We start from the raw sequence: 17136 nt of genomic DNA, 5'->3' as shown, positions 1-17136 counted from the left end.
TTGATGAATTAGATTCTATTGGAACACAAAGAGGTTCTAGTTTAGGTGATGGAAGTGGTGCAGGAGATCGTGTTATGAATCAATTATTAACAGAAATTGATGGTGTGGGTCCTAAAAAGAATTTATTCTTTATCGGTGCAACTAATAGACCTGAATTATTGGATGAAGCTTTATTAAGGCCTGGAAGATTAGATCAATTAATATATATCCCATTACCAGATTTAGCTGCAAGAATTTCTATTTTAACAGCTATTTTAAGAAAATGTCCAGTTGCTGAAAATGTACCAATTGACTTCTTAGCTCAAAAAACAGCTGGTTTTAGTGGTGCTGATTTAGCAGAATTATGTCAGAGAGCAGCACGAGCAGCTATTAGAGATGCAATAGATGCAGAAGAAATGAATAAGAAATCTAAATTAGAATTAAGTAACAAAAAAGAAAATGAACAAAATGAAACAAATGAAAATGATGTTAATAACAAAACACAAGAACCAACCAATGACCAACAAAAGAATGATGACGATAATATAAAATATGAAATTACAAGACATCATTTTAAAGAAGGATTGGCTGGTGCTAGAAGAAGTGTTTCCCAAGCTGATTTAATTAAATATGATAATTTTAGAATAAAATTTGATCCTTTATATAAAACCAAAACAGGTGGAACTGGTGATGATTTTATTATCGATTGGCCTGATGAGGACAATAATGACGACACACCTGCATATGCTGTAGATGAAGATTTGTATTCATAGATTTATTTTTCACGACAATGTGATATATAAATAAAAAATATATATATATATATATATATATATATATATATAATATATCATAATAATTTATGGTTAATTATATTCATCTTTTCCTTCGTCCTAGTTTTTTCCTTTTTCTTTTCTTTTCTTTTCTTTTTTTTTTATATTTTCCATTTTTTTTATATTTATTTCTATTTTTTCTTAATTAAGAAAATAAAAAAGTATATATACCATATATATAAATATATATTTATACATATATTTTTATCTACATAGAAATATATTTTCTTTATACAAAATTAAACTCACTAACATTTAAATATATATTTAAATTGATCGTGTATAATCTGTAACTTTTTAATAAGCATAATTATATGAATACTTATGTATTGAAAATTTTTTTAATTTTTCTTGTCCCTTTTTTAAAGGATATATTTATTTACTTAAGTATGATATCTTAAATTTTGTAGAAAGAAAGACATCAATTTAAAATGTTTTAAATGTATACAATAAATTAGAGTAAAAAAATTAAGTTATTTAATTTTTTCATACAATATATTTAATCAAAAGAGAAAAAGATATATTTTTAATTTTTTTGATGTTTTTTATTTTATTTATATATTTTATTTATTATTTTTTGTTTTTTTAAATTTGTAGTTTTATATACTATAATAATTTATTAAAAATAAATCGTCCTTTCAATATATATATATATATATATATATATATATATAAGTACAATTTTTTTAATATAGAATAAAAAAAAGTATGTCTTATATCAACTTGGAATGTAGAAAAAACTTAATTTTTACCATTTTTTTATTATAATAATATATGTTTTACAAAATATAGTTCTTTATATAATACAAATATACATAAATTTATATAATAATTAAGAAAAAAAAATATGTATTATTTATATATAACTGTAAAATATTTAAAAAAAAGAAACGCTAATAAATTATATATTAAATCTTATATTTTTCAATCCCCTTTTTTTTTTTCTTTTTTTTTTATAAGGTTATAAGGAAAAAAAAAAAAGAAATATGAAATCCCCAAATAATATTTCAACAAGTAGTGAAAAGCCTTACAACAATGTAGACTTTGTTAAGAGTAGAATAAACACATACAATTTGAATAATGAAAACAAGATGAATAAAAATTATTTGCAGATAGGTAAATATAAAAATACTTTTGAAAAAACAAAAAATGTAGACAATTGTATGACAACAAAATCTTTGAATAATTTAAAAAATAAAAAGGATATTATAAGAAATGGAAAATATGTGAATGAAAAAATAAAAATGAGTGAACAAATTAATGTTAATGAAAATTTAAAACTTTTAAAAAATAAAATACCTTTGTTAAAAACTAATATTCTTAGAACAAAGGAAACAAATAAATCAATTAATACATTTAAATACAAATCAAATATTGAAACAAAAGAAAATGTCGAAAGGGGGGAAATAATAAAAGATATAAATATATTTAATGATAAAAATAAATATATAGAAAAAAATTACTCACCAAAAAATAAGAATGAGGAAAATAAATTAGAAAAAATATCTAATATTAATAATATTAATAATATTACTAATATTAGTAATGATATAAGTAATAATACCATTTTAGACGCATTATCAAATACAAATAATGAAAAAAATATTTATATGAATAATAGTCCAATTAAGAAAGACACAGAATTTATTTCAAATATGAAAAGAACATCAATTAATATTAATAATAAAGATTATATACGTAATATATCTAAACCATATATAAGAAGAAGTGTTACTTTTACGAACACGGGCAAAAATATACCTCTGAATAAAAACATATCGTCAATAAATAATAATGAAAATATCTTAAACGAAAAAAAAATAAATGAGAAAATATACATTCCAAATAGGTTATATATCCCACAACATTCTCTCATCAAAAATAAAATAGAGAGTAGTAACAAAATAAATAATATTAATACTATAAATAAAATGAGTAGTATTATTAACAATAATAATAATAATAATAATTCCATTATGGTGGTCAAAGATATAAATAATAAAGACATAAAAAATTTGACAAAAGAAAAAAACAATAAAATAATAACATCTATATCACCTGTAGGTATAAACAAAAAAGAAATACACAAAAATTCCAATATTATAGAAAATACAATATCTCCTACACTTATTCCAAATTATAAAAAAATAAAAATTTTAAAAGAAACAAAAATAATCAAGCCTTTGTCTAACGACACATTTCATAATAATTTAAAAACAACACTTATCAATACTATAATGAATCCACCTGCCCAAAAAAAAATAATAAAAGGAGACATAAATGATATATATATAAAACAAAAAAAAACAAATAATATAAATTTAAAAAAAATAAATGTTCCAATAAATAAAAGAATTACTACTATTATAAATAAGAACGAACATGATAACAGTATTATATCTAAACAATTAACTCATAAAAAAAATTTTATCGAAATAAATAAACAGCCATTATTAAGGAGACACTCCACAGCTGTTTTAAATCATAACATTTCTAATTTAAAAAAAAAAAACATAAGTAATGTCAAAGATAAAAATGATAAAATGTATTTAAACAAGGGAAATATAATATATAAAGAAAATAATACATATAATAATCATGATAAAGTAAACATTATAAAAAATATTCCTATAAATAACATACAAAATGAACAAGAAACGGATATAATACCTTCAAACGTTTTAATTAAACAAAATGTGAGGACTCCAAAAATTATAATAATAAAAAAGGATAACAATCAAAAAAATGGAAACGTGGAAAACAAAATTAACAATAATAAAAAAAATGACAATAATAATAATCAATCGTATGGAGAAAAAAGTAACAAAATCAATGCTCTCTTTAATATACCAAAACGATTAAGTACTTCGATATATACTAAAATAAAAAAGAATTTCATAGCCAAGATTAATAGAAATTTGAACGAGACAAATAAAAAAAATGATGATGAAAATATCTATGATAAAACAAATGAATCGACTGAAATGAAAATAAGTGAACCAATAAATGAAATATTAGTTGAAAGAAAAAATCAAATATTGTATGACCTACAAAATAATCAGGGAGAATTAAATTACAGGAAGAATGAATTAACCAATGATAACATACCCTCAGAATATCTTGAAAATATAAATAAGGAAGAATACATCTTAAAAGAAGATATAGAATGTAATAATAAAAATATTGCTCAAACAAATATTGTTGAAAATAAGGATAACAAAATAAATGATGTAAGTTATAAAAATATTACATATAATGACAAAATAATAGATACCAATGAAACTATGGTAAGTGAAAAATTAAAGGATATACAATCCACTGATTTATCATGTGAATATATTGAAGAAAATCAAAAAAAGTTTAAAAATGAATATATAAATGAAGAAAAAAATAAAATTATTAATGAGTTACATCCTAAACGCTTATCCTACGATGATAATAAAATGTATCCTTCAAGTTGTTATAATTATATTAACGAAAAGGAATCAGAAATGATACATAAAATGAATAAAAATGTTTGCAGTTATGAAGAAATTTCAACCTATGAAAAAACAAAATATATATATCCTAATGAAACACAGGAAAGTATAAATTGTGATATAACAAATATTTCGAAAGATAATAATCAGTCTGGTCACAATGATAAAGAGTATAAAACGAATAATTTAAATATTAATCAGAAAGGTAATCATAATGAGGAAATATCTCATAATGATAAAATATTACATGATAAAATATCTCATAATGATAAAATATTACATGATAAAATATCTCATAATGATAAAATATCACATAATGATGGGATACTTATTTTGGGAAATAAAAATATACAAGATATATCAAAAGATTTTATAAAAAGTAAAACAATTAATAAAATTCATATATCTAATAATTGTATAAACATGTATGAGGAAGAAGAAAAAAATGAAGAAAGTATTAAAAAAATTATGAATGAAAAATTAAATACTATCAAAACAAATCAAACAATTGAAAATAAAGGTAAAAATAAAATAAATGATAACACAAAAATGGTTTTCCAAAAAAGAACACATGATACATTACAAGGAAAACATTCCTTTGGTCATATAAATAATGAAATAAATAAAATCATTTCGCTGGAAGATGATCCATTAAATAATAAAGGAGACTTTATATTTTTACGTGACCTTAACAAGAATAACAATAAAACAATAATCCATGAATCAGATGAAAATACACAGAATGATATGAAACATCAAATTATTGAAGATAAAAAGGAAGTGAAAAAGGTAGAAGTAGAAGAAACATTAACTTATCATAAAATAATAGATGACAAAAATGAAAATTATTATGAACAAAACATAACAGATAAAATAGAAATATACAATAAACAAAAAGAAGATGATAAAATTATTGGGGAAAAAAATGCTGAACAAAAAATGATGCAAAATATAGAAGAACAAAAGAAAGAACAAATAACAAACAGAACAAAGGATGCAGAAAAAAAATATTCCTGTATACATTTTACAGAGTTAAATAAAAATATATGTAAATTTTTAAATTCGAACAATTACAAAATTAAAAGGAACAGAAATAAGAAAAATAAAGGTAAAATGATAAAAGAAAATGAAAAGAATCATCCACATCCATATCGACATTCACATATACATATACATAAACATAATCAAAAAGATACACATTCATATCGACATTCATACACACGGTCACATCCACATCCTCTTGATATATATTACAAAACGTATATAAAAAAAAGTAGAAAAAGTAACAAAAGTGAAGATTATTCACTTGTGGAACAAAATAATATTGGTTTAACAAATGAAAACAAGAAAAAAATAAAAAATAATTACATTCCATACGAATCATATGAAAATAAGAATGAGAAAAAGTTATCTCTTATTTTAAAAAAAAAAAAAAAAATAAAAAATAATAATAATAATAATAATATGATAAATAAAATATTGGAGAAAAAAAAGTTATCAAATAATTATAAACTGTATAATTATTATTCACAATTTTTTCAAAGTTATAATCTCAGCATAAATAGGTTTAGGAGAAAAAATCAAAAAAATTATGAGCAAGAAAAAAAAAAGAGAAAAAAAAATTTACATGTAATATTATTCCCTTTACATAAAAACAAAACAAATGATCAAAAGTTAAATAATATAATAGAATTAAACAAGGAACAAACTATTCAAACCAAAAGGAGGAAAATTTCTAATTATAAGAATATACAAGATAATAATTTTGATAAAAAAACAAGAAAACAAAAAAGAAAACAAAAAAAAATTACATTTATTCATGATAAATTAGAACAAAAAGAATGTATTATCCAACCAAATGATAAAATGAATAAACATTTAAATAATAGCAATTGTGATGAAAGTGAAGAAAAAGAAAATAATCATATGGAGATAGGGACAAATACAAATATGATAAAAGAATATTATTCAAGGAGTAACGAAGAAATATTACTTGATAATATGTCAAGTGAGAATATTAATGAATTGAAAGAGAAAAATGGATATATCATTGAAATGGAAAATAAAATGGAAAAAGAAGGAAAAAAAATCAAGATTGTAAATAATGAAAAATCCCAGATGGATGATGATAATGAAAAAAAAAATAATAATAATTTTAATATTAGAAATGATATAAAGATAGATGTTGAAAAATATTTAGAAGAAAATAAAAACCTCTTTTTTTATGAACATGAATGGATAAATATTATATTACAATTAATAAATAAGGATAATTTTCATTTGGCAGAAGAATTAATGATATTAATATTTCAGAAAGAAGAAAAAATATACAAAAATTTTATAGAAGAAAGAAATAAAAATATAAAAGGAAATAATGGATATAAATATAATACAACATGTGATAATATAAATGTCAGTACATGTGATAATATAAATAATATGAATAATATAGAAAATATAAATCATCAAAATGATAATAATATAATTTTATCAAGTGGTAATAAAATAGAAGAACGTATAAAACTATCCAATTTTATGCAACAAATATTTAATTATTGTCCTATTGAATGGCCATTATTAGATATTAGTATCTTAATAATTGTATGTCAAGTAGTTTGTTATATTTTCAGTTTGAATAAATATCATATGTTTACAGATTGTTGTATAATGTTTGAAAAATATTGTATTGGTATATTATTAAACTCTTCACTTATTAGTTCAAATAAAAATCGAAATACTATCCTTATGTTTGAACATGATTTTTTTTATAAATTTATTGTCTCACATAATTATAAAAAACCAACCATTGATGTAATAAAATATCACAAGAATTATTTAAAGAATGATCATTTTATAGAAGAAAAAACTATACTAGATGTCATTTTTCTTGCTCTAGCATATTATATAACTGTTAGTCACAATCTAAATGAATATATACAAACAAATAATATCATATCATATATAAATGTACTAAATAAAAATGTTCCTCATGATGTTGAATCACAAGGAATAGAAGAAAACTTGACTACACCACAAAAAAAAAAAAGGAAACATATAAGGAATATATTGAATATATCTAAAAATATAGGTACAGAAAAAAAATCAACAATAAATAATAAAAGAAAAAGTCATAATAATAATAACAATAATAATAATGACAATAATGACAATAATTACAATAATAATGACAATGTTTTTTATGATGACATGCATTTATTTACACATAATAATTCTTTTTCTCCTTATTCAAACAAAAATATTAATATATATAAAAATGTTCCTAATAAAAGATATAAAACATATAGACGTTCCTCATATAGTACATTCGGGCACCATTTGAAAAAACAAAATTATAATTATTCCATTATGAAACATAGATACTCAGAATTTTTGCCAATATCAAAAAAGCTATCCTATATAGATTCAAAATTAAAAAGAACAAGGACCTATGAAAAAAAATTAAAAAAAAGACTCAGCATATTAAGGACAACAAAATGTATTAAAAAAATGAATAGTAAAGATTATTCAAATAAATATATTATCAAAGAGAATAATCAAATTGAGGAGAAAACAAAATGGATGAATAGAAAAAATTATTATGACCAACCAAATAACGATAAAATATATGATAATGAACAAAAAGAAAATATACATTTGAATGATACAACTCCTTTAATGATTAGCCAAAATAATATTACAAATTTAGTGTTATCAAAAAATAGCAAGATGGATACAATTATAAAATATCAAACAAAAACGAATTTTGAAAAATTATTGTGTCTTATAATAATAGAAATTTTTAATTTAATTTATGATAATAGACAATATTCCGTTGAAAATATTCTGATCATTAGAAAATTCTTCCGAGTATTTCTTAATTTTGCTCAGAAGAAATTTCTATCGTTATCTTTAAAGAGACATCTGAAAAGGAACATGTGTGATATGAAAGAAAATGGTAAAATGGATAATATGAGTATAAATAAAATTAATATTTTTAACCATAAAGATAATATAAGTATAAATAAAAATAATATTTGCAACAATGATAATAATATAAGTAACATATATAATATGAATAATTTAAAATGTAGAGACACAAATATATCATCTTACGAGATAAAAGAAAGCAAAGAATTGATACAGTCACCAAATAATATCTATGAAAATTATTACAATATATGGATATGGGTTGAACGTATATTTTCAGAAAATTTTTACGAAATAAACAATATGTTATATAATTTGAATAGTTCTAAAAATAATAATAATAATAGTAATAATTCAAGAAATGAAGATATCAATATTAATTATGAAAAAATAGAACTAATCAGTCAAAATATTAAACGTTTTTCTAATGTACAAAAGAGGAATTGTTTTGTCTTAAAATATTATTGGAGTGTTTTTGGAATTAATGAAGGATATAATGAAAAGAATATAAGAAGAGAAAATTATATGAATGAAAAAATTGATTTTACACCTAACAAATGTTTTAATGATATATATTCATATATAAATCAATGGGATGATAAAAAGAACTCATCAGATATTAACTCTTTATTATCATACTGTTATTTTCCAAAATATTTTTCTCTTAAACATGAAAATAATTTGAAAAATAAAATATTTCTCAAGTTAGAAAAAAAAGATCTTCTATATGATACTCTTACATTATATTATTTATCTTCGATAGAATGTATATGCAAAGTATTTCTTGCAATTGAAGATATTCCATCATTTTTACACTTACAACATGAATCTAATATTGTAAATAATTTGTTGTTAAAAGAAAATTATAATATTAATGAATCACCTTATTTAAATAGATCATATGAAAATAAAATAGAAACGATGAATAGTGTACGTTTAAACAATGACAATTATGATGATATAAATGAAGAAAAGGATTCGAGTTATTGGATAAAAATATTGAAAAATAAATTGAAAATATATGATATACAATGGCATGAAGAATATGAAAAGAAATATTTAAATTTAGTTATTTATATGAAATTAATGAAACAAAAATTTAAAGAAAATCATATTTTTAATAAAATTATGAAATATAATATTTCATCTATATGGTTAAATAAAAGTCAAGTATATTTACAATATATTCAAATAACAATTAATTGTAAATTTTATTTGCATTGTTCGTATAATACTATTTATTTATTTATCAAAAAAAATTATATATTTGTTATACGAATGATAGAACATTATGTCAATGAAAAAAAAATAACTCTTGATGGAAAAAATGAACAAGAAAAAAATTATAAGAATAAAAATAATAAAATGAAAAATAACATCAACAATAATAATAATAATAATAAATATAACGACTTATTTGTGTCTTCGCATAATAATCATATTCATAATGAAAATGGTGATATGTCTAGCCAAGTGGATGACAATTTTTTATTTATGGCATGGGAAATTGCAAACTTTTATTTCTCTATACTTTACTATAAATTAGACTTAAAAAACATTTTGATTGAATTGTTCAAATGGATAAAGTTATTTGAAAATTATCACAACAAGCGTTTTTTTCGTATATTAAAGTTCAGATGTATATCATATGTTATACATATATTAATATTTATGAATAAATATAAATATGCCGAAAGGATTGTCAAAAATGTGTTCCGTGTTAATATAAAGAAAAAGAGGAAACTATATCAAAATGGTATAAAACAAAATAAAGAAATAATAAAAGGCAAATATCAAAATAATGAAAATGAATTTTATATATACAATAAGGAGAACATTAATAATAGTTGTAATGTGATAGAAGATAAAGATATATCACAGGAATGTAATATGAAAAAGGACCAAAATGTAAATGATTATAATGTGACTATGACAAATGAACAAATTCAGTCTATCCAAAATGTAAACTCACCCAACAAATATGAAAAAAATATCAACCATAATAACAATAATAATAATAATATGTTGAAGTGCTATGCAAATATGCAAAAATTTAACAGTAGATATTATTTTAAAAAACGGAGAAAAAAAAATACAAACTGTCATATTATGAACAAATGTTATTTATACCATAGGTGGATTAACTTTTTGATGAAAAAATATAATAAAATCGTAATTTACTTATTAAAAAAGAAAAATATAGTAAAACTTATATTATTTAATAATAGAAATGTACATGTTCTTATGAGAAAAAAAAAAGAAAGAATTCTTATAAAAGAAGTTAGTTTCAAAATGAATTCTTTACAAAAACTTTTATTATTACTTTATAAATTATCTATAAAGTTGTATAAATCATATTATTATCATGCAGCTATCTTGCATTATTATACATCACAACAAATATTCGAAGTTTCAAAATATTTAAATATTAAAATTAAAAAAAATGATAAAAATAAAAGGAAAAATAATAACAAAAATAATAATATAAATAAAAAGATATATAATCATTCCAATATGGTCACACCACAATTTAATTATAACTACCATATGAACAATACACAATTTTTTCTAATGGATAATTTATTTTCTCATTCTCTCAACTCACCTAATAATATAATTAATAATAATTATTATTCAAATCAACCTCTTAATAATAAATCACATGATAATGATCCGAATTTTTTTTCTCCATTTAAATTACAACAATCACCTAAAGTGTCCATAAATAAAACAGATAAATCTTATAGAACTCATACCAAAAATAATGACGACATGTTTTATTTACATGCTCTAATCCTTAGTATACAAATTCAATATACCTTATCCATTTGTATTATTATTTGCTCCGATTTATTTAATTTTCCAAAAAAAATAAAGAAACTCCAAAAGTTCAATATTAAAAATAAACAACAAATATCAAAGGATAAATACAAAAATATGACTTATATGTCTTGCTTCTTTAATCATAAAATTTTGTCAAAACATTGCAGAATATTAAATGGTCACAAATTTGATCATTCTGTTAAAACAAAAAGGATAATTAAAAATAAAGAAAAAGAAAAAGAAAAATATACAAAAAAAAATTATTTCAACAAAAATTTTAATAGCCAACTCGATCATTATAATAGCAGTATGAATAATACACCTGTGAATTATAAGCAACATGATACATTTCAATTTACAAATTTATACAATAGGAAATATAAAAAAAGAAAATTTATGAATAAGAATAATTGTATATCATCACAAAAAAATAAAGAATATAATTATAATAATATATTATTACATATAAAGGATAATAAATTAAAAAAAATTTATAATAAATGCTTACATAAAAATAAACAAAGAGATTATAATTCCGACAGTATTCTTATGTATCAATATTCTTCCGATGAATGTGATAAACATATTTTGAGTGATTCATATAAAGATAAATATAAAAAATATATAAATTTGCTGTCTAAAAAAAAAAAGAAAAAAAAAAGAAAAAATATATTAAAACTTAAAAAGAATAAAAAGAAAAATAATTATCATATAATAATAAAAATTTCTACGTGGTTGAGTAAAAATTCTGCTTCCCAGTTGATATGGATAGCTCAAGTAAATACAAAAAGGAATACATACATGCATACATACATATATATATGTGTATAACCATTTTTTGAACATATATCTATAATTTTAAAATGTTCGAATATTTTTTACAGAAGCTATTTAAGATGTATGTCCCGGAATTGTTGTGCGTAGTCTTGGCTCTTCAAACAAATATGTTTATGAATAATAATATATTACCGGTAAAAAAAATATATATATATATATATATATATTTATGTGTCAATTATCTTTTATTTTAAAATCTATGTACATATGTATGAATGTTTTTATTTTCTATCACTTCTTCAAAAATCAAAATAATAATAATGATATATTTATATATATTATATTTTTTTTTCTACTTTTATTTTAGAATATTAAAAGAATTGACAAGATACTAAACCTATGTTCAGATAACCCTCAGCTGGTTTATTTCTCCTTGGAATCCTTAAACAGTTATAGGAACAAAGAGAACTTGAGGAAATACAAACATTATTTTGAATTATATAAAAAGTATAAGAAAATATTTTTGGATAAGAAGAAAGACATTAATAATTCGATGGAAATGATGCATGAACTATGTAAATATTTTTTTGTTCAAAAAAAAAAAACTAAAAAAAAACTAAAAAAAATAGAAAAAAGATAGAAAAAATAGAAAAAATAGCAAAATGAAATATTTTTCTACATAAATATATATAGACATATATAACATACAAACATATATAATTTATATATATATGTATATTTTTTATGTGTTATGACATATTTTGTTTATTATTTATTTCATTTTTTCTTTCCTGTGCCTATTCATTCTTAATATATACCTTGCAATCCATATATTTCTTTTATTTATATATGGAAAAAAAAAATATATATTTATTATTTTTTTGTTTTTAAAATATTAAAAAAACAAAATTTATTTAATATAAAACATATTTATTTTTTTTAAAAATTTTGTTTATAAAAAATGTTTGTAACAGGTGTAAGCTTTTAAAAAAAAGATAATTATGAGACAATAAAAAAAAAAAAATAAAATAAACCATAAAAAAGAAAATAAAATGAAATATTTTAATAACAAAATAATAATGAATTAAAAACAAAAATTATACATATTTTTAAATTTTAATATGATTTTTAAAAAATATTTAAAAGAAAAAGAAAAAAAAAAAAAAACACATTTGTATTATTCCAAAAATTATGTTATGTTTTCTAAATCATCATCACTTAACACAAAATTTGAAAAAAATATTTTCATTACTCCTATATCTTTATCTAATGAATTCAAATTATTATAATAAATGATAGGTAATAATTTTTGAGAAAAGAATGAACATATTTGAGTATTTAAAAAGTTTACACCAGAATTTACTAAATTGAATATAGCTACTTCTTCTTCTTTATTTAATTCATCTTTAAACAAAGGAATAATTTTTGATAAGTATTCAATTTTTTTATCTTCATCTTTTTCATTTTTTACTTTTTTATATATATCTTCTTCATAAAAACCATCGGCTGAATATTCACTATCAAAATTAGTTAGTCCTTCATAATATATAGAACTACTTTTATTTTTATTTTTATTCTTATTATTTTGATCAGATTTGTTTAAAAGACTTTTATTATGTAACATATTTTTTATTGCATCATTATTATTATTCCATAAATCATTTAAGCTGTTATTGTCTATATTCCTTAACTTCATATTTAAAATAATTAATTTAACAAAATAATTTTGTAATATATATAATGAAGAAGGAAAACTAGGTATTTGCATATTTCTTAATATAAAATATATAAACAATTCACAAGTATTTAATCCATTATGCATATAAATATTATAAAATAATGTTTGGAAAATATTTTTATTATATTCATCATAATTTTTTAATTTATCAAAAAAGTCATTTTTAACTTTTAATAATTTTTTTTTTAAAAAATACTTATCTAATTCTTGATAAAATTTGTTCATCTCATCTTTGGATATATCTAATTCGAAGGAATAATCTAAGGCATTGTTTTTATTATTTTTATTTACTTGGTTATTAGCAAAATTATTACTATTATTGTTGTTATAATTTTCATTATCACTTTTATTTTTTGAATCACTTGCATTTACATTTTCTACACCGACAAACATACTTTTTATATCATTAAATAAAAATTTATGTTTTCTTTCAATTTTTTTTATTATCTTTTCACAATGTTCATCTGATAACTTTTCATGATAATACATATCCAAATCTATAGGGTTAAAATAACTATGAAAATCAGACTTTTGGTTTTTTTTAGATTTCTTATCTTCTTCATTATCTTCATTTACAAATATTATTTTTTTTTTATCTGCACTATAATAATATTCTTTTCGTTTATTAAACTTGGCTATTTTATTCTTTTTAATTGTATTAATATTTTTATATTTTAATATATCTTCACTCACAAACATACTATTCCTTATAAGTTTATTATATTTTCCTGATAGTTTGTTTATAATCATATATTTATCTTCATACAATATATCTGATATTTTAGATTCCTCTTCATCATTTTGATTTTTCATCTTGGATTTCATTCCATGCATATATTTTTTTATATTATCCATTTCTTCGATTTGATTCACCTTATCAATTTGAGCATACTTTTCCATTTTGTCTGTCCTTCCTGTTTCTATCTCTCCCATCCTTTTTGCTTGATCTTTTTCAAGAATTTGAAATCCAGCAACTGATTCTTCAATTTTTTTAATTGGCTGTAATTCGTCCACTTTTGTGGTAGTTTTTTCATTTACTACATTTTTGGATGTTCCTGACTTATTCCCACTACCAATACCAAACATGCTAAAAGTAAAATTATATCCCTTCTTAGTATTATCATTATTATTATTTATAGTAGTAGTAGTCGATACATTTTTTGCTTCATCCAATTTTATATTGCTCAAAGAACTATCTTGTCCTGATTTAATGTCACTTTTTACTTCCTTTATTTCTTTTTGCTCATTTGGACATTTTTTCATTTTGAATATTTTTAGAATATCCTTATGATGTTCCTTATTATAATTTTCAATAATATCATTCATAAGTGTAGGTAAAAGAGTGACTTCTTTCATATCATTTTCAATTGTATCTTCTTTGACAGAATTTATATTACCATCTATATTATCTTCTAATTTAAATTGATCCAAATATTCCACTACAATTTTAAAATTTTGTTGTAAGAGAAAAAATACAACTGGATTTTTTAAAAATGGAACATTTCCTAATTTACTTTTTCTATATATTTTATCTACATATTTTGAATACATAAATAATGATATGAAAAAAGTATCCGATTCTCTTGTATTAATTTTATATCCTTCTTTTATACATAACACTTTCATATCATTAGATTTATCCATTTCACTTAATTTATCATTATGTGTATATACAACTACTTCACATGACTCAGATGAAAGACAAACTAATATTTTCCATTCACTTATATACATTGTTTTTATATATATTTCATCCTTTTTATATTCTTCAAAAAAAAAATCATTCATAGAATAATTCACACGTTTTATTTCATACCCTTCTATATTTATATCATATGTAACACATGTTATATCACCTTCATTATTATATAACACAACTATAAATAATTTGGTTTCCTTTTTGTTGTGTTCTAAAATCTTTGCACATATTATATTACAATTCTCATATGGAATATCTATATCTTTGCTCAAAGAACTTAAATCATATGTATGCTTTTTATTTTCATCTTTTATAGTAATTATTTCTTTATCTGCATGTGTGAATAAAAACAACCCATTCTTTTCATCGATACTGTTAATTGGTTCGGTCACATCAAGGCACTCGTATAATTCCTTATCTTTTAAAAAGTATATCTTCTTATCATCGCTCAAAATTAAAAACACAAAATTACCTAAAAAAAAAAATATATACATATAAGTATAAATATATATATATATATATATATATGTGAGTTTAATATAAGAAGCATTAATATTAATATATTAAAAAATACATACGTTTTATATTATATATCAAAAGGAATCAATATTCTATGTAAACATTTATATTACATAATTGTGGAAGACATATTCATATATATTATATATGAATATAAATTACATACCTATATGTTTGAACTTATTTATTTTGATATTCACACGGACGTGTAATTTTATTTCATCCTTATCATAATCAAATATATAAATGTTTTGACGGTCTGTATATATAAATGTTATATCATCACTTTTATTATTCTCTATAAGTACAACATTTTCTTCAAAAGGCAATGATTTAATTTGTATATTTTTATTATCATTATCAATTTTATATAAAAAATCTAATAAAGAAAAAATTTGTACCCTTTTATTAAAAAAATACAAACCTTTCTGTTTTACATTACTAATAATGAAATTATTTTTAAAAATTTTATCTTGTAAATTATCGACACTTCTATTTTCTTTTTTCTCATTATCTAACATGCAAAAACATGCTCCATGTTGAAATTTAAAATATTCTGTTTCTTCAATGAATTCAATTTCGTTAATTTCAACCATACTTTTTTTATTTTATTTATTTTTCTTCTATCTTGTTGTTTTTCTTTTTTTTTTCTTCTTTCTTTATTTTTTTGTTATGTTTTATTTTATTTTATTACTTGTTGTTCTTCTTTTTTTATTAATTTTTTCTTGATATTTCTTCTTCCTTTTTAGAAAATATTAATAAAATAAACTCTTATTTTTTTTCCTTTTCTCCTTCATTTGTATAAAAGGTTGAACACGTTTTTTTTTTTTTTTTTTTTATGTTCAATAATATATTATGAAGGAAAAAAAAAAAAAAGATACATATTATTTATATATAAATATACATTACATATTTATTATGTATATTTATATTATAATATATTTATATATATTTTATTATATATATAAACCTATATAATTTAAATATATTTATAATTTTATACATTTAAAAAAAAAAAAAATTGAACATTAAAAATATATTATATTATTTATAATTTCATATTTAAAAAGATTCATATTTTAATTAATTATGTTTTTATAAAAATATAATAAAATAAGATAAAAGGAATTCATTCTTATGGATAAAAATGAACTCAAAAAAAAATATCAAGGTAAATATAACAAAACAAAAAAAATAAAATAAAATAAATCATATATATATAATATTACATATATATTAATAATCTTTTAACATTGTTGGATATTATACATTTAAAATAATCGAATTATAAAATATAACAAAAAAAATAAAAAATTTATAAAATATATAAACATATATAAACGAATTTAATTAAAAAATTTT

General features: G+C 19.8%; 3 protein-coding genes across 3 annotated transcripts in view; 2 read left to right on the top strand and 1 right to left on the bottom strand.

Moving 5' to 3' along the window:
- Positions 1 to 752, top strand: part of PADL01_0617400 (cell division cycle protein 48 homologue, putative) — a gene marked incomplete at both ends in the record, with an annotated part of 2636 nt that extends 1884 nt beyond the window's left edge. The window contains one exon of the mRNA XM_028680909.1: positions 1 to 752. This exon is cut by the window's left edge and continues 1434 nt beyond it. Coding sequence (XP_028537339.1) covers positions 1 to 752 — 752 coding nt within the window.
- A 1046-nt stretch (positions 753 to 1798) lies between these two features.
- Positions 1799 to 12458, top strand: PADL01_0617300 (conserved Plasmodium protein, unknown function; the record flags this gene model as incomplete). The annotated part of the gene is made up of 3 exons (XM_028680908.1): positions 1799 to 11818; positions 11926 to 12012; positions 12186 to 12458. 3 exons carry the CDS (start codon positions 1799 to 1801, stop codon positions 12456 to 12458), a joined length of 10380 nt encoding a protein of 3459 aa, XP_028537338.1.
- A 549-nt stretch (positions 12459 to 13007) lies between these two features.
- PADL01_0617200 (conserved Plasmodium protein, unknown function) lies at positions 13008 to 16370 on the bottom strand (the record flags this gene model as incomplete). The annotated part of the gene is made up of 2 exons (XM_028680907.1): positions 13008 to 15727; positions 15941 to 16370. 2 exons carry the CDS (start codon positions 16368 to 16370, stop codon positions 13008 to 13010), a joined length of 3150 nt encoding a protein of 1049 aa, XP_028537337.1.
- Between the last annotated feature and the right edge of the window lie 766 nt (positions 16371 to 17136).

This window comes from Plasmodium sp. gorilla clade G2, assembly GCF_900097015.1.
Source record: "Plasmodium sp. gorilla clade G2 genome assembly, chromosome: 6".
Taxonomy (NCBI): domain Eukaryota; phylum Apicomplexa; class Aconoidasida; order Haemosporida; family Plasmodiidae; genus Plasmodium; species Plasmodium adleri (nom. inval.).
The sequence above is the reverse complement of the archived record's forward strand: the minus strand, read 5'-3'. Positions and strand labels throughout refer to the sequence as shown.